Raw genomic sequence first — 18,135 nt, forward strand, 5'->3', positions numbered from 1 at the left:
GCTGCATCGCCAAACACCCTGCGTCCGTCCGAGGAGACTCGGAGACCCTTCTGGTGGGCGAGGGGGTGTCACCTGTCTTCAGGCACAGACACAGGTGGGCTCAGCCTGCTGTCCTGTGTCCTCACCTGTCTGCTGCTAAAGCCGCCCATCCCCTGAACACGCAGCACGTGCCAGCACTTGTTTCCACGGTGACGAAGGGCAGTTGCAGGAGGACATGCCTAGAACTTGACCTTCAGCAGAGCCTCGCCAGGAAATTGCTCCCCCACCATCACGCACGGGGGTGGTTTTGCAAAGGCAGGGGCTCAGCCTCCCTTCCGGCACCGGATTTATCTAGACCACGTACCCAGGCCTTCGAATGCCCGGGCATTGCAAACAAGGTTCTGAAGGTTTTTGTGTCTGTGAGCATTTCCAGGCAAGGAGCGTCTCAAAAGGGTCTGTGACCCCAAAATTGTTAAGACCGCTGATTACAACTTTTAGTCCTTTTTGCTCCATTACCAGACTGCTCATAAGCAACGTTCTAATTTCTCACCACAAGCATTTTCTAGCCAGTGTGAGAAAATTTACCTAATCTGCTAAATGGAGCTGGCCTGATGCAAGGTCTATTGGTGATGCCATTGTGCTTTTCTTTCTTTCTTTTTTAATTCCTTTTTAATTCCAATTTCCTTATACACAAGAATACACAAGTTAACTCTCTACTTAGCAAGTGACATCAATCCAAGCATGATTTAAACTTTATAAGGAAACTTTTGAAGAATGTGTTTGACTACTCAGCCCTTGAATTTCATGCATAGTGTATTTGAAATCTCTCATAGCAAATCTGAAGCTAAATCAAGAATATTCTAGAATATTCAAGAATTTTCCCAGGTTTTTTTTTTTTTTGAGATATAATTGATGCATAACATTGTGTAAGTTTAAGGTACAACATAACGGGCTGATACATTTACCTGTTGTGAAACAATCACCACAGACAGTTTAGTTAACGTCCATCGCCTCACATAGTTACAAATCGTGCCTCTTTCTAGGGTCACAAACCAAGCGTCTCTGGGTAGGAATACGCAAGCAATGCTGAGGGCACTAGTAGAGTATTTCACTGATTTATAGGGGGAAAAAAACCAAGGGGAAACTTCAGTTCCCTTTTTAACACGGTAACATTTAAAGCCTGTTGGACTTGTCCATTGTTGTTTCTCGTGTAAGGAAAAGGCTGCTGTCCCCCGTTCTGTGCTCTCTGTGACCCTGTGCCCCAGGCACATGTGTTATCCCATTTCATCCTCATGGCCACCCCCTGAGAGAGGCAGCATCTCGAGCCCATTCTACAGATGAGCCCACCGAGGCATCAGGCAGCTACATGACATGCCCAGGGGCAGGCATACAGCCAGGAAGGTCGAAGCAGAATTTGAACTCCAGCTTCAGAGCCTCTGCTTGTAGCCACTGCCGATCTGCTCCCCTCCCCGAAAAAGAAACCAGCTGTGATTATGTCCTCAGGGAAAAATCCCAGCATTCCCTGTAGGAACAGTGGGCCGGTGGCTGGGCTGGTTTTAATGGGAAATTTAACAAGAAAGCTGGGCAATTTAGAACTACTTTAAATTTGGTGACAAACTGTTATCAAACCGCTTACAAGTTTATTCTATCCACCCCCGACCAACGACCACCTGTAATGTGGGCAGCGTCCAGGGATCTTGTAACCAGGGAAACCCAGGCTGCAGAAGATCATAGCAGGCCCATGTCAGAGAAGGGCAGGTCCCGCTCAGCCCCACACCTGCTTCCCAGGGGCCACATAGGGTAGAAAAACAGGACACAGCATCCACTGAAGTTAGAAATGCCGGACGGCCCTAGGGAAGGAGGCTGGGGTTCACCCACTGCAGCTCTCACAGCTCTCTGGCTTCCCACTGCCTAGAAGGGTATCGCACCCCGGGCTGGTCCCAGGACCGGGATGCCAGCAGTGGAATCTCACGAGGGAATTGGACTCCTGCTCTGCCACTTGGCAACCTCACCATCCGGGCAGCTCCCACAAAGGGCCGGGGCTGTGGGAGCCTGCCGCTGCGGCAGGGAGCATGTTCTCAGAGCCTGAGTGAAACCCCAGCTCCTCTGCTCCCAGGCAGGTCCAGTGTGCTCTTCTGTAAAATGGGAACATCAGGAAAAGGGAAGCACCTGCCCGACAGCTGTCGGGGGATCAGTGACACCCGGCCTGTCACTGCCCTGCAGGCTCCCAGGCAGCCTGTGCAGGACGGACAGCCCAGGACGGACCGGCATCCTCAGCAGGGCACTGCTGTCCTCCATGACCTCCTGAGGACGTTAATGACAGCCTGCAGCTCACCCACGTGGACCCCAGCATGTGCCCATCTGGCAGGCGCCTCAGCGGGCCTGTGATGGAGCCCTGGACAGTCAGTGCAGCTGTGGCCCCTGGGTCTGATCAGGACGTGTGCTGCCAGGGGATCTTGGCTCTCGCCCTCCTGAGCGGCCCTGGCTGGGGGTCAGGCCTGCTGTGGGCACCAGTGCCCTTCAACAGGGCTCTCATCTCCCTCCACTTCCTCCTGCAGAGAGACAGGGCCCAGGGCTGTGTGGCCCAGGTGATGTGGGACTAATTTCTTCTCCACTCCTCGGAGAGAAGGAGTAAAGATACACAAAACCGCAGACGTGACACTAAAGAAATGGAAAGAGAAGCTTCTTACAAGAGGACACCCTGCATCCGGGGCCACAAGGCCTGAACCAATCTTGTTTCAGCCCATGGAATAAGATGGGGTCCATTCCATGTTCTCTCCCCGAGGTGGTTCCCGGGGCCCTGCTGTGGTCACAGCGTGGCCTGTCCCAGCAACGTGGCTCTGCCCTGGTGGGCCCTTTACCCCCAGGGTGGGCGAGCAGCAGGCCTCTCTCCAAAGGACCCCTTACCTTCCGAGCCTCAAAAGAGGTGGGTGGGCGGTTCGGGAGGCTGGGCAGTAGAAACAATGGGTTCTGCCCTGGCTGCTGAGAACTCACGCCACGTTTGTCTTCCAGGAACCTGGGCAAGTCGGGCCTCCGGGTCTCCTGCCTGGGGCTCGGTGAGTGTGGGGTCCTCTTGGTCCCGTGGTGCGCAAGGAAGCGGGGGTGGCAGGAAGGCTGGGGGTGGGGGAGGGAGCTGTACCCAGAGCCAGGATTGAGGGGGGGAGGGAAGAGGCTCGGTTGCCATGGTAACCAAGAGGCAGTGGGGGAGGGGCCTACGAGAGGGAGAACAGAGATGCAGCCTTAGCAGGGGAAGTGAGGCAAGTACCAGGGCCCTCTGCACACACAGCCCACTGCCCCCGGGGGGCCAGCATCTTCTTTCCTTACGTGACAGAGTCCCTCATGAAGGGCAGTCAGATTTTGCCCTTTTTCTTCTTTTGCCAGATATGAGCTCTGTTCCCAGAACACGCTGTCTCTCCACCTCCACGGTGCCCACGTACACACACGCACACACACACCGCCCAGCAAGCGCGAGGGCGCGGCTGTCAGCCCTGCACATCTTCAGGGAGACAGCCCCGGTCCCGTTGCCCGTGGCGTGTCCCTGGAATAGGTTCTGCAGCGGCTTGAGCGCCAACGAGCGCGTCAAAGCCCTGCAGCCAGCTGCCTGCTCTGGGCACTTACTGTCCCCTTGGTTCCTTGGCTCCAAGAGAGGGAGACATGCCCCGAAGGCCAGGTGTCCACGCGTGCCAAGCACACGCTCCCACAGAGCGGCGCGGCGGCCTGTGGCTGCCCCCTGCGCCCTGCAGCCCGAGGTCCAAGCTCCCTGGGGAGAACTGGGCTGCCCGGGGCCATTCTCTGACTTGAGCCTGTGTCTCTCCTATCAGGAACATGGGTGACCTTCGGAGGCCAGATCACCGACGAGGTAAGAGGGGGCTCCCTCGTTCCGCCAGGCCCCGGGGAGGGCCGCCCATGCCCAGGCACGTGGTAAAGTATGTGAAATGCACCAGGTAGCCAGTGCTCAGGGCAGCCGCCTTGGCTCCCCTCTTACTGTTTCTCCAGGGTGCCCTGGGGGACAACAGGAAAGGTGAGTGCCGCAGTGGCGCCAACACCCAGCAGCTGGGTGCACTGGGGCTTCAGCAAGTCCCTGAAAGTCCCAGAAATCAGGTTCCTCACCTGCATAACACCTATCCCACGGTTAGCCAGAGGAATTCAGGGAGAACACATTTTCCAAATCATCAAGCCCGATGCAATTCTTTGCCACTCCTACAGAGGATGCCCACGTGAATTTGAAACATAAGTAAATATCTGTGGAGGTCATTTAGAATGCAGATCCTGGAAATTTTGCTGCAAACCAAAGACCAAGTAGATGAACGTTTGACCAAGCTCCTAACTGCGCGTGCCCCATAGCCATTGTGAATGGGATGCACTGCCATGGGATGTACTTGCTGCGGCTTCTCTCTCCACAACTGGGATTCAGTGCAGCCAGCGTCTGTCCTGGAGAAGACAGTGTTCCCAGGCTGGTGTGCACTTCTGGGCAAGGAGTGAATATTGTGGAAGTGGGAACAGTGGTTTTGCTCAGAGAGCTCTGAACCTCTGCACAAGAAGCTGTCTTCATGTCTGCTCTACTTCCTATTGGAAAGATTGCATTTAAAAATGAATAAGTGAGTTCACTTGAGACCTTGTAACTGTGATTACTCAGTTATTTTTCAAAGGGAAAGCTTGGCTTCCATCAAAATCTAGATGCATTTAATTTGCATTCTTGTTCCTTTTTCTTTCATGATGGTAGCTGTTGTAGAACTATTTGCCCTGGCTTTAAGGTTCTGGGGGCTATCTCAGGTAAAGTCAGGAGTTTTTAAGATGCAGGGAATTGTTTCACCTTCAGCCACCAGATTGGTTCCAAGCACTTAGGAGGTTGGAGCCCCGGAGCCCACGTGGTCTACCCCAAATAAGTGGTGTCTAATTCGCCTGTTACCCTTTCGACGTGGAAGAATTCTGTGGAGGATGTGACTTCATTTCCTAATGGCATTAGCTATGCTGTGTGCATTGTCCTTGTGGGAAAGATATAGAGAAGTGGCCGGATGGTAACCGTCCAATTAGGTGACTTTTTCACCAACAGATCCATTACACCCAAAGAGTATTGATTAATGATCCAATGACAGCCACAGCTGGCTCCGGCCTCCACCGTGGCTCCATCAGGGACATGGTGACATGTATGAAGATGATGGAAGTCGTTTCCAGATGACACAAAGCTGGGAGGACGGCGGATACAATACATGACAGATTCAGGGTTCTAAAAGGTCGTGGCAGGTGAAAATGATTGAGTGAAAGAGCCAGCGGAATTTTCCTATTAAACCTTACGGTTAGTGTCCCAAACAATCAACACATCAAGTCTGAGGGGCCCACCTCTCCACGGGTCAGGGGAAGAATGCCTGGATTTTATTCTTCAGCTGGCTGCCTGGTCTGCACCAGCGGGGTTGGCGCCACAGGAAGCAAGGACCCTCCTGAGCTGCAGAGGAACACGTGTGCTGCCCAAACCCAGAGCGGCCCCAGGCTGGGGCTTCACTCCGGCTGGGTGACCCCACCCAGAACGCCGTGTTCCTTGCTAACTTCATGTCCAAAGGAAGGCGTTTGGCCACAGAATCCAGACACACAGTCCTGTTTCTAGAGTTACCTCCTGTGTGCAAGATGCCACGCCCAGAGGCCAGAGAGACACAGAAACAAGGAACTGGGGGTTTACTACGGCAAAGTGGCGTTCCCCGGCAGGACTCAGGAAATGTCAGTAAGTGATGGCCTGGGGGCCAAATCTGGTCCCCAGCCTGGTTTTTTTGTTTTGTTTTTGTTTTTGTTTTTTCTTTCTTCTTAAATATATGAAACGTAAAATTTGCCATTTTAACCATTTTTCTTGTGGATAAAATAAGCATAACATAAAATGTACCATGTTAACCATTTTTTAAATATACAGTTCAGCGGCGTTAAGTACATTAACTTTGCTGTGCAACCATCACCACAGTCTATTTCCAGCATTTTTCATCACCCCAAACAGAAACTCTGTACCCATTAAGCAATAACCCCCCGGCCCCAGCTAACCTCTCATCCACTCTCTGCCTCTATGAATTCCACAGTCCGTTTTTGTAAATAAAGTTTTATTGGCAGGCAGCCACGCCAGTTCGTTTACATATGGTCTGTGGCTGCTTTCATGCTGTGAGGGCAGAGTGGAGTGGTTGCCACAGAGACCATCCGCAAAGCCTAAAATATTTACCCTCTGGCCCTTTACAGAAAAGGGTTGCCGTCCCCTGTCCTGTGGGGTCACAGCGGCATCTGCAAATATCTGTGGGTTGTCATCCCAGGGAGGGAGGCTTCTGTGGGCTGGGCAGGGACACAGGGAGCAGACAGTGTTAGTAAACCTCAGATCACGTGGCCAAGTACCGGAGCTGCCCCGGACAGAATCAGGTTTCCAAACTCTGGTTCAATGCCCTTTCTGTGACCTCACACAGCTGCTCAGGTGGAAAACTCCCCCTTGGGCACATGTTCCCAGCAGCCTGGGCAATAAGAATTTAATAAGAATAGTGGCTGAACTTTACATTTATCATGGCTCTCAATCCTCTATCAACCCAAGGAGGTAGGTGTTTTATTATCCATTCCGTGGAAGCGGAGCCTCAAGACTGAGCAGGTGCCCAAGGACACACCTGGAGAGGGATGAAGAGGGATCCTCCCTGGGCTCCACGCCTCAGAGCCTACAGCCAGCTCTCAGCTCTGGGGAACCGTGCGGAGGCAGGATGGCCTCCCTGTCCCCTGGGTGGGGGTGACAGGAGGTGGCCCACATGTCCTCTGAGGTTCCTTCTGCCTCCAGCCTCTGGGACTCTTGACATTGGAAATAACTGAAAAGCCACCAAATAGGAGCTCCATTACATAACGCAGGATGCACCCACAGAGCAGAAGTCTTTAGAAGTCATGTTTTGATGACTGACAAGGGGACAGAACCATGATGATAGAGCACGGAAAACAGCAGAGGCAGCCATGTGTATGTCAGAGTTGCAGTGTTGCAGGGAAAAAGCATATAGTCACATAGAAAAACCTGGAAGAGGAATTACACCCAAATCATAGCAGTCCAAAAATCAGAAATCAGCCCTGAAAATTCCCAGATTCCCCCATTCTCTTTCTGTCCATAGTCACCCAGGCACTGTCCTGGGTGTACTTAGGATTGTGTTCACGTCTTTCTTTCTTCCTCCATTCAGCTCATGCCAGCTGAGCACCTGCCGAGCTCCAGGTCCCTGCCCACGGGCTGCTCTCTGTCTGGAGAGGGGGACAGATCACAGATCATAAGCACATCTTATCTCCGAGGGTTAAACATACGATGGAGAGTGCATTCCTTTCCTGTGGCTGTTATAACAAATTACCACCAGCTGTGTGCTTTAGAACAACAGACATTTATTCTCTCACGGTTCTCGAGGCCAGATGTCCAATATCAGCATCACTGGGCTGCAATTAAGGTGTCAGCAGGGCCGCGCTTCCGGTGGCGGCTCCAGGGGAGGGTCCTTCCTGCCTCTTCCAGCTCCTGGGGGCTGCAGGCATTCCTTGGCTTGTGGCTGCATCACCCCAGCCTCTGCCTCTGTGGTCACGTCCCTTTCCCCTGTCAGTGTCAAATCTCCCACCGCCTCCGTCTTGTAAGGACACCTGTGGTGGCATTTAGGGCCCACTTAGTTCATCCAGGAGAATCTCTCTTAATTTAATCAAATCTGCAAAGTCCCTTTTTCTACCTAAGGTAACATTCACAGGTTCCAGGGACCTGATATCTTTGGGGAACCACTATTTAGTCAACCACAGAGAACAGGAAAACAGAGAAAGAAGGACTGGGGGGCTTCCCTGGTGGCGCAGTGGTTGAGAATCTGCCTGCCAATGCAGGGGACACGGGTTCGAGCCCTGGTCTGGGAAGATCCCACGTGCCGCAGAGCAACTGGGCCCGTGAGCCACGATTGCTGAGCCTGCGCGTCTGGAGCCTGTGCTCCGCAACAGGAGAGGCCGCGATGGTGAGAGGCCCACGCACCGCGATGAAGAGTGGCCCCCGCTTGCCACAACTAGGGAAAGCCCTCGCACAGAAATGAAGACCCAACACAGCCATAAATAAAAAAAAAAAAAAAAAAAAAAGGACTGGGGTGTTGGTTCCTGGTTTGCACAGGACGATCCAGGAAGGAGGGGGTGAGGGAATGAGCCACCTGGTGATCCAGAGAAAGAGCGTTCCAGCCCAAGCGGACAGGTGTGTGCCCACCTGCGTGAGGCCATGGCGGGAGGGGTGTCAAGAGATGGGGTCAGAGGTGAGGGAGCAGATCTGGTGGGGACTTTGGCTTTGACCCTTCGTGTCATGGAAGCCACTGGAGGATTTTAGCAAAGAGGAAGGTTGCCCTGACTTAGGTCTCACTAGGCTCAGTCTGGTTGCTGCACTGAGTATGGCCGGTGGGGGTGCTTCTCAGACCGTAACGTGTGCGCGAGTCCCTGGAGATCTGCTGGAAATGCACATTCTGATGAGGCAGGTCTGGGGCGGAGCCTGGGATTCTGCATCTCTGACACTGATGCTGCTGGTCTGTGGACCACAGTTTGCCTAGCAGGGGTGGCAGGGGCACAGACAGAGGCAGAGAGAGTTAGGGGGCTACCGCAAAAACTCAGCTGAGGGATGCTCCAGTTTGGACCAGATGGGCCCGGTTGGAGGTAGGCAGGAGCGGTCAGATTCCAGATCCGTTTGCAAATGGGAGCTGATAGGACTGGCTAAAGGTTTTGATGCTGGATTGAGAGAAAGCCAAGTGGAGGGTGGCCACGTGTTTGACCTGAGAACAGGACGGGCAAGACCACAGGTGCAGCAGGTACAGCAGGCTGTGCTCCTCGGCACACACCGGCCCTACTGCCTGCAACGGCCCCTGCTCCACCTGCCCTCCTCCTGCCTGCCTGACAAACTCCTAACCACCCTTCAAAACCCAGCCCCATAAATTCTGCCACATTACACCACGGATGAAGCTTGAGGGCATCAAAGTGAAATAAGTAAGCCAGTCACAGAAGGACAAAGACTGTATGATTCCACCCATGTGAGGTACTTAGAGGTCAAAATCATAGAGAGTGAAAGTAGGAGGGTGGGGGCCAGGGGCTGGGGGAGGGGATGGGGAGCTAGTGTTTAATGGGGACGGAATTTCAGTTTGGGACGATGAAAAAGTTCTGGAGATGGACAGTGGGGATGGTTGCACAGCAGTGTGAATCTACTTAATGCCATTGAAGTGTACACTTAAAAATGGTTAGAGGACTTCCCTGGCGGTCCAGCGATTGAGGCTGGGCACTTCCACTGCAGGGGGCACACGTTCCATCCCTGGTCAGGGAACTAAGATGCTGCGTGGCACAGCAAAAAAAAAAAAAAATGGTTAAAATGGTAAATTTTATGTATATTTTACCCTGATTTTTTAAAAAAATTTTTAAAGGAATGAAGAAGATCTCCACGAACTGATATGTGTCTATTTCCAGGATGTATTGTAAGTGAAAAAAGCAAAATGCAAAAGAATACTTGCAGTGTGGTACCCTCCCTGTGAGCACGATGGGGACATAAGAAAATATGTGTGTGTCTGAAATATGAAAATAAAAGCGCTGGCCCTGGGTCACCTCGCTCAGAACCCTCCCAGAAGACAGCGTGCACACCTAAACCATCTGCGTAACCTGCGGGGCCCAGCACATGGTCCTCTCCTGGGCAGAGCTCCGGCGGCCTGGTGGGACACATCCCGGAAAAGTAAGGATGAAGGCGGGATAACCAGGGAAGGAGCCTGGTGTGCCTGGAGCTCTGGAGGCAAAGAAAGGAGGAGGAGGAGGGAGGAAGGGCTCCGAGGAGGATGCAGGGGTGCTTCGGCTACATTGTTACACTTGAGCCAGAGGAAGGAGGAGAGGAGCCAGTCCGCCCCGCAGACGGATCCAGAAAACTGCTCCATCAATGAGCTTTCCTAGTCGGAAGACAGCAGCTGACTGATGGGGGTTAGCTTTGGCCTGTTCATCCTCTGAAACCTTTGGGATTCATTGCCAACGTTTGAAAATCAGAACTTACCCCCCTCCCCGATATCCTGGATTTCTGGCTTCTCTTGAAAAATAAAAGGATTTGGACACACTTGGCAGTGTTTGAGCCCCCTTCCACCCTACTAACCCTCACCAGGCACCAGCCTCCCTCTCCTTACCTGCCTGGCCGGTGGGGCTTCTGCGTTTGGTATTGGGAGAAGCTCCTAGAAGCTGCACCTGGCTGGCTGGCCTTCTGTCGTGCAGTTTTTGAGGGTTAAGTAGTATTCACCGCACCCTGGGCTAGCTACTGGGAGGGAGGCCTGGGGCTCTGAGCTGAGCTTCGAGAAGTGGCTGGTGGGGGAGTTTGCATCTGTGACCCCTGCAGGCTCAGACGGACGCCTGCACCGTCCAGCGGGCCAGCAGAGTTCATTGTCCACTGCATCTTGGAGGAGGCTGTCAGTTGCAGGCAGGCTGCCTCGGATCCTCGCCCCGACTGCCCACCGGTTGCCATTGATCCACCCCGGTCCGCAAGGCACTGGAGAAGCAGGGCCAAGGCCAGAGGGCTAGCTGAGGACGGCAGTTTCTCCATCTGCAAACAGTAATTTCACCCTCATGCCGTTGCCGGGAAGAATTCAGAGGGATGTAGCACCACAGGCACATTCTAGCCACAGCTTTTGAAGAGGATTTATTCTGCCAAGATTTTTCACGCTCATGTTGTGGGCTGTGTTAGTTTCCCAGGACGGCCGGAGCAAAGTCCCACAAACTGGGTGGCGTAAAACAACAGAAGTTTATTCTGTCGCAGTTCTGGAGGCCAGAAGTCCAAAATCAAGGTGTCCGCAGGGCCGCGCTGCCTCCAGGGCTCTGAAGGAGTTCTGTTCCTGTCTCCCAGCTCTGCTGCTGGCTGGCAGTCCTTGGCATTCCTTGGATTGCAGGCTCATTACCCTAACCTTCGCCTCCATCTTCACGTGGCCTCTTCCCTGTGTGTCTGTGTCTACTCTTATAAGGACACCACTCATGCTGGACGTAGGACTCACCCTAATGCAGTATGACCTCATCTTAACTAATTACATCTGCAAAAACCCCATTGCCAAATAAGGTCACATGCCGAGGTTCTGGGTGGACATGAATCTGGGGGACATGATTCAACTCAGCACAGGTGCTAAGCCCTGAGATGACCTAATGGGTGGGGTCCCTGCTCACAAGAAATTCACAATCCAGAAGCTGTTTCTGCATTCATTCTGTCTTCTTTCTTCTCTATGGGTTTGTAGCTGAGCTGCTTCCAAGCCTGTCCTGCGGCGGGGACAGGGCCGCCTAGGCACACGGGGGGTCTTCCCGGGCCACGAGGCTGTGCTCTGGAGCCTCCGGGCCCTCCCCCTGGGCTGGCAAGATGGTGCCGCCTGTGAGCAGCCCCGGTTTTCTCGTTTCAGATGGCAGAGCAGCTAATGACCTTGGCCTACGACAATGGCATCAACCTCTTCGATACCGCAGAAGTCTACGCGGCGGGCAAGTACGTGCCTTTTCTCACGGGAAAAAGCGGTGCCGGCCAAGCCCAGCTTCCCTGGGACGAGCCGGAGCTTCTTGCTCCCCAGAGGGTTTGCACCTCCCACTCTGCCTGCTTTTCTAAACTGCAAACGGCGTGGGGAGGTGGTGTTTTCACGGGGCCAGAATCACAGAACATTTGGTCACTTGCTAAACTCCCGTGTGTTCAAGCAGCAAGATGACCACAGCCCCTCTGGTGCCAAAGAGGCTGCGTTGGGCGAGAGCCGTGATTAAGCTGTAGTCCAGGGGGCTCTCCTGCCGCGCCCGCGAAGTGCAGGCAGCCCCACATGCCTGATATTTTCACATCTTAATGGTGCAATTAGGGCTGCAGGGAATGCAGGGCCTCTCAGGAGCTGGGGAGAGCAGGGTCTGCTGAGCTGAGCGCTGCAGGGAGCTGCTCTTCCCATCTTGGCAGTGAACTTTCCTACTCAATTATGTAAAAGCCCTCTTCAGCCAAGGCTGCTGGCTTCAGTTTTAAAGACTGGCTGTAATCAAATCATCCACTCGCCTGCATCGGGTTTCCAAAAGTCAGCTTTTGTTTGTGAAATCATTTGTTGGCTCTCTCTTTGTCCTCCCTCTGGCCCCCTGCTGCCTGGGGCGAGCCAAGTTCCCATCAGCTGGGCTGCTCAGCCTGGCCCACCGCCCGTGCACTGTGGCCGCAGGGCCAGCACCTGCCTCGCAGGCTCTGGGTTATTACCTGCAGCTCGCGATGGGGCCTAGGGTACCGAGAATCAGGACCCCAGCTGGGACTTTGCTCAAGTCCTGGTCTGATGATCTGACAGCCCCGAGGGCCTCCACTGGGACCCCCAAACCTCCTCCAGCCCCTGTCAGCAGCCCTCTGTCCTCCTGACGCCACAGCTCCCCCCCCCACCCCTCCAAACCGGCAGCTGCTTTCCATCAGAGCGAAATGCTTTCCAGACAGATGAGCTAAGCCGAAGGGTCAGAGGTGGAAAAGCCCGATGCAGATGCCAAGCCCAGAGGCGTCCCCCCCCCCATCCCGAGCACCCCAGCCTGTTCCCTGGCCCTGCGCCTGCCTCCGTGTCGCTGCCCAGGAGAGCGTGAGGAAAGCAGCTCCAGATGGCCCTGTGTCCAGGCCCAGCGCCCCCATCACGGCAGCCGCACTGTCTGCGTCACTGTCTCCACGTCCCCCAGCTTAACTGGACAGCCGGGCTGGCACGCCGGGGGCAGCACACTGAGTCCCTCCTGCTAACCAGAGTGCCAAGCGTCTGTCTTACTGAGTGCCCCTGCTTCTCATGCTCTGGGCACTTCCCGGAGAGCGGCAGGATTTCTGTGCCCCCGCTGGGCAGAGGCTTACCAAATTCACGGCCAGGAGAATTCACAGCCGAAAGCAACAGGCTTCGGGCGAGTCGTTGCCTACAGCTCCTGCAGCCCCAGGACCACTGCCTGCTCCCCTCTCTTCCTCCTTTCCTGATCTTTTGTGCCACCAACGAGGGACCCAGGAATAAAAGGAAAAGACCCAGGGCTGAGTGACTTTCTGTGCATCTTGACCACAAATGAAGAACATTCAGAATGTATGCTAAACAGCTCACAAATTAGAGCCCGTTATTTCTGAGTGGATGACTCAGGCGCTGTTATAATTGGAATGTAGCGCTGGGTATAGATGGTTCTCCGTCTGTTGTTTTCGCTCAAAAACATTTCGCCACAAGCAGAAAGTTCTTAAAAGTTAATCCAGCGCTGCAGTGCCAAGCGAGGCTGGAACGGTCCACGCGTGACCCCGGCTGGCCTGAGTTTGGTGCAGGGTCCGGAGGGACGCCAAGCAGAACAGACAGCGGTCAGCCTGGCATCTGTCTCTCTATTGTTCAGAAGCAAGAAACAAGATGGACACACACACACACACACACACACACACACAAACGCACTCGGCTGGAAATTCAGCCCTGAGTACATGTTGATTGTCTCTGCAAACAGAGGATGTCCTTGGTGAATAATTTACCTTTTAAAAAACATACGTGTCTAGAAACTTCACCCATGTAACGTTGCCGAGCGTTTTCCCCGGTGAATTTCCAACGGGCCAGGGCAACGGTCTGCTGCTGGTCTTGCCAAGGAGGACATTGCTCCTTCCTTCTCCGCGGGAGCCGGAGCTGCCATTGCTGGGTCAAGTGGCACACGCCCACGGCCACCTCCACGGGGGAGTAACCCAGCTGCTCCCAGGCGCTCTCCTCGCTCTGGAATGAGCTTCCCGAGCCAAAGCGGGCACTGACAGCCCGGCTCCCTGGCCCAGTGGCATTTTCACAGAGGGGACCCTGTGGCTGACTGTCAAGGTGGGGCGAGGTTTGGTGTTTCTGTTACGCTGTAACGAAGCTCCCATGTCTCGGTCTTCTTGGCAGGGCTGAAGTGGTGCTAGGAAACATCATCAAGAAGAAGGGATGGAGGTAATTACCGTGCTCTCTGTGCTCCATCCCCAGGGCGCACGCACACAGGGAAGTGGCTGGAGAAGGCTGGTGGGAGGGAAGAGGACCACCCTGGGGTCCTGGATGGGATGGGCAGGCCCCCCGGGCGAGGATCCGGTGGCTGTTCCTTCCTGTTTTCCGGTGGAGCACCCAGGGTTGGCCTCATCACCCCTGTGCCACCAGCCAGGCTTTCTAAGGCCTGGCGGTTCCAGAATTTTTCTTGCTGGGAAGGTGAGAATGTCCCAGAATAGAGGCAGCCCCATGCTTCCTGCAGGGGGTGCGAGCATTCACACTGTGGGTGGCCACCCCGGGGAGCCAGGCCCTGCGCTGTGGTGAGGGGGGGAGCTCCCCCCTCCCCCGGAAAGCTGGTCAGGAGCCTCGTGTCTCGTGTCAAGCAGAGTTCCCACCCGCCCTCCTGGAGTCAGGTCAGGCTGAGCACTTGCCTGCATTTTGGGGTCCCTGAGGCCTGTGTGTCTTTATTTTCAGCAAAGTCAGAAGCAGTTAGAAGGCTGGGCCTCCCCCCTCCCCTTCCCTCCCCTCCCCTCCCCTCCCCTCCCCTCCCCTCCCCTCCCATCCCCTCCCCTCCCCTCCCCTCCCCTAGTGCACGAACTCAGAGTCTCCCCCAACCTCTGGGGCCTGGATGACTGACATCCCTCCTCCTGCCCCACCCATGTTGTTTCTTCTCGGCTCTAATTGATACCAAAATGTATCCCTGCTCACTTTGCAGTTAAAAGGAAACTGCGCCTGTTGGCGAGGGCCCTGATAACGTCTTAGGTGAACTCGCGAGGAGATAGATTCCAGTTAGGTCACCCCGCCTGCCCGCAGGCGACACTGGCGGCTGTGGGGCTCCTGGCTTTGGGGAGCTGTTTCCTGAGCAGTCCTCCCCCTACACCCCCCACTAGAGGAAAGCACAACCCCAGGGGACACTGTCACCCTCTTTTGGGAATGGTCAAGGTCAGATGTGGCCAGGAGGGGCCATCATGACCCCCGCCCACCTGTCCCTCCAAGGCAAAGTCACAAAGGTGTCAGCGCTGCCTCTTGTGGATTTGCAGCGGGAGACCTGACTCTATACCCTTTCCTCGGGCTTTCAGCCACCGAAGCCCGAAGCCCCAGGAACATCACCTGCCTGCCTCTCGGGTCAGCCCCACCCTAGCCTGCCCCCGCCTCAGTGGCCCCCAGGCCGCTCCCCAAGGCTGCCCCACACACAGCTTTTCTGAAACAGTCTCAGCCAGTAGAGGAAGAACCAGACGGCGTGGTCCCTTGCCTCGCTCCATCCTCCCCAGAGCCCTCCATCCACCCTCCAGCCCCTACACTTGACCTCCTTGGAGCCCCCAGGGAGCAGCGGCCACCTTCTATTCCCTGAGCCGTGTCGCCCCCCCCTCCCTAATGTCCCCCCTCCTCTGGGCTCCAGGCTCCATCACACTAGACTCCGTCTCCCTCCGGCCCCCGCTGCCCAACCCTAGTTCCATGGTTAGCTAGTTGCATCCACAGGTTAGTTACATCTGTGGGTTGTCTCCTGGCTCAATGGGGAGCCCCAGGCCCCTGGGCTCGGCACACCCCAAACGTCGAATGGCAGAGAGGCGCCCCATTTCACGCCCTATGCTCCAGGATGAGAAGGGTTTAGGACCCCTGTGTAAGAGCTGAAGACAGTGGGGAAGGTGGGGGGAGGGAGGCCCCCAAGGGATCATGCCCAGTAACACCCCTCCTTCTCTTGTTCCGCAGACGATCCAGCCTCGTCATCACCACCAAGATCTTCTGGGGAGGAAAGTAGGTGCAGCGGGCAGACCATGCCCCTGGCCGGGGGCCAGGTCTGCAGAGACCCCTGATTTAGGAGGCCCCTGGGGGTGGGGAGGGGGTAGTTATCCTGGGGAAACAGAGGCTGCACGGGGTCTGTCCTGGACCTCAGGAACCTCCTGGAGGACAGCACGTGGGCAGCACCGGTTCCTGTCTCCTGGTGCCGGAAGCAGGGGGCGGGCTGGCGTTTGTGCAGCCGTCTGTCCTGGCTTGTGCGGTCCCTATTGAGGGACGTCACGTTCCGGAAAAGCAGCTTTGTCTGAGTTGCCTTGTACTCGAACCTTGTTTCATTTTTATTTTTACTTTTGTGGGTTGGTTTGTTTCTGATGACAAAGGTAACATCCTAAACATTTCTGGAAAACACAGAAAATTCATGAACTGTCCCAATCACTCCACCTTCCCTGGGCCACAGACCACTCCTGCCATCCTCCAGGGATCTGGCCCCATATTCTCTCTGGGGCTGGACAAAATAGGCTTCATAGGAATTAGAAATGGGATTCATTTTTAATTTTTAAAAAAATCCAAGCCAAAAAAGAAAAAAATCCAAGCCAGACAGAAGGGCAAATTGAAAAACAGAGGCCTCCATCCCCCGCTGTGGGCCCCACCTCCCCAGGGTGGCGGGCAGGCGGCCCAGCTCTGCCAGGTCATCTCCACAAGCAAATCCGCATAGCCTCGTGGTTTCATCCCCAAAGTGGAAGCAGACTACGAGTGGCATGAGCTGACCTACTTTTGCGTCATGAACATTTTCCCCCAAACCGCCTGCAATATCACACGTGCTGTCGCCTGTTTTTCAGAGCCGAGACGGAGAGGGGCCTTTCCAGGAAGCACATAATAGAAGGTGAGGGGGGCCCTGGCTCCACACGGCCCCCTAAACCCACGGCATCTTCCCGTGAATGTGAAAGTGAAGAAAGCACAGAGCCCCTCCCCCACCAATGCTACAGGCCCGGAGCCTGGGGACAGCCCGTGCTCTGGTTCACCCAGGCTCGCATGGGGTGGACACTCCGTGTCGTGAGGGAGGGGACAGGGGTATGGGTGGGCGGTTCCCCTGGGGTAGGCAGTGTTGCCCCTGAGAAGACACAGACAGGCCTGGGTTTCAATCTAGGCTCAGCCCTGTGCCCACTGGGTGACCCTGAGCAAGGGACATCACTTCCCCAGGCCTCTGTGGCAGCATCTGTAAAATGGGCGTGGTAAGAATGCCCACATCTGGGGTTAGTGGAATCGGGAAGGACCCAGGTGAGGGTGCGTGTCAGACACAGCCTGGGCCTCAGCACACGGGAGCACTGGGGTCGAGGTGCCAGGATGTCTCACTTATCCTGATTTGTATTATCTCCATGCCTCTTCTCCCCATGTTCACTGCCGTCAAGGTAATACAGTCACTCCACTGACAATCAAATGATTAGGAGGCCTTGCTGCCCGCCCTTCCCCGTCCCCCAGCCCGGCACTTCCGCTCTGCAGCTCTGTTCTGAGCCGCTGCGAAGTACTCATGCGTTTCGGGCCCCACTGGCCTTCGGTGCCATAGATGATCGACGCAGCTGTCCTCCGTGTCAGGTGGCCTGGCTCTCCCAGTTCCAGCCGGGACACTCTAGGAGGGGTCCCCTCCGTGCAGTCACAGAACATTGGGCCTGTGGACTCCACCCCGCCCCCTTTGGGGTGTGCCCCCTCTTCTCTCATGGCTGTTCTCCACCTTAGTGGCCCGTGCCCACAGATGCGCCCCGCCGTCCACAGCTCCCGGTGCCAGGGGCCTCGTCCCTTTCATCTATTGCTCCCTGAGACGCACGCACGCACAAGGGCCCAGGAATGTCTGTGAAGATGGTAACAGCCCTTCCCCACTCCTTCCCCCAGGTCTGAAATCCTCCCTGGAGCGGCTGCAGTTGGAGTATGTGGACGTGGTGTTTGCCAACCGCCCGGACCCCAACACGCCCATGGAAGGTACGTTCTCCCCGGAAGCACTGACTGCCCGGGAGTCACGGCTCCAAAAAGAGCAGAAAGCTCTGCACCTGAGCCTCTGAGGGCACCACCGCAGGGCCCACTGGGCACCCAGGCCTGGGGGTATGGAGGGTGGAGCCTTCCCCGTGTGGGAAGGGGCGAGGGGGCGGGCCCGAGCTCAGCCTCTGATCGACCCCTCACGTGCACCCCAGCACCTCCGGGCTGAGTCCCGCCCTTGCTCTGGGTCCGCGCCCATCCTGGCTTTGAGCTGTGTGCAGTGTTAGCTAAAGTCACAGTATGATGACTCTTTGCAAGGGCTGCCTTCTTTTCCGTTCTTTCAATCGTGGTCCACATTCTACTGGGAGGGTTTAGGGGACTTTTGCTCTGGGGAATGAACTGTTACTCAAGAGGAGAAAAAAAAGACGTGCAGTGCTTTGAAAAGCGGTTTTGGTTTCTCAGGCGCTTGTTTATTCTTTGACTCCTGCGATCTCAGCGCCCGCCCCCCCGCCCCCATCTCCTCCAACTTTCTGCT

At 55.4% G+C, this 18,135-nt stretch overlaps 1 protein-coding gene across 3 annotated transcripts in view; it reads left to right on the forward strand.

The window, feature by feature from the left end:
- The window catches only part of KCNAB2 (potassium voltage-gated channel subfamily A regulatory beta subunit 2), a 94,979-nt gene that overhangs the window by 67,279 nt on the left and 9,565 nt on the right, over window positions 1-18,135 (forward strand). For all 3 annotated transcript variants that reach the window (XM_036832420.1, XM_036832427.1, XM_036832434.1), the window contains 7 exons: window positions 2,992-3,035; window positions 3,801-3,838; window positions 11,361-11,440; window positions 13,821-13,865; window positions 15,606-15,650; window positions 16,472-16,515; window positions 17,520-17,606. In XM_036832420.1, coding sequence (XP_036688315.1) covers window positions 2,992-3,035; window positions 3,801-3,838; window positions 11,361-11,440; window positions 13,821-13,865; window positions 15,606-15,650; window positions 16,472-16,515; window positions 17,520-17,606 — 383 coding nt within the window. The remainder of the gene's footprint in view (window positions 1-2,991; window positions 3,036-3,800; window positions 3,839-11,360; window positions 11,441-13,820; window positions 13,866-15,605; window positions 15,651-16,471; window positions 16,516-17,519; window positions 17,607-18,135) is intronic.

Source organism: Balaenoptera musculus, chromosome 1 (genome assembly GCF_009873245.2).
Source record: "Balaenoptera musculus isolate JJ_BM4_2016_0621 chromosome 1, mBalMus1.pri.v3, whole genome shotgun sequence".
In the NCBI taxonomy this organism is placed as follows: Eukaryota; Metazoa; Chordata; class Mammalia; order Artiodactyla; family Balaenopteridae; genus Balaenoptera; species Balaenoptera musculus.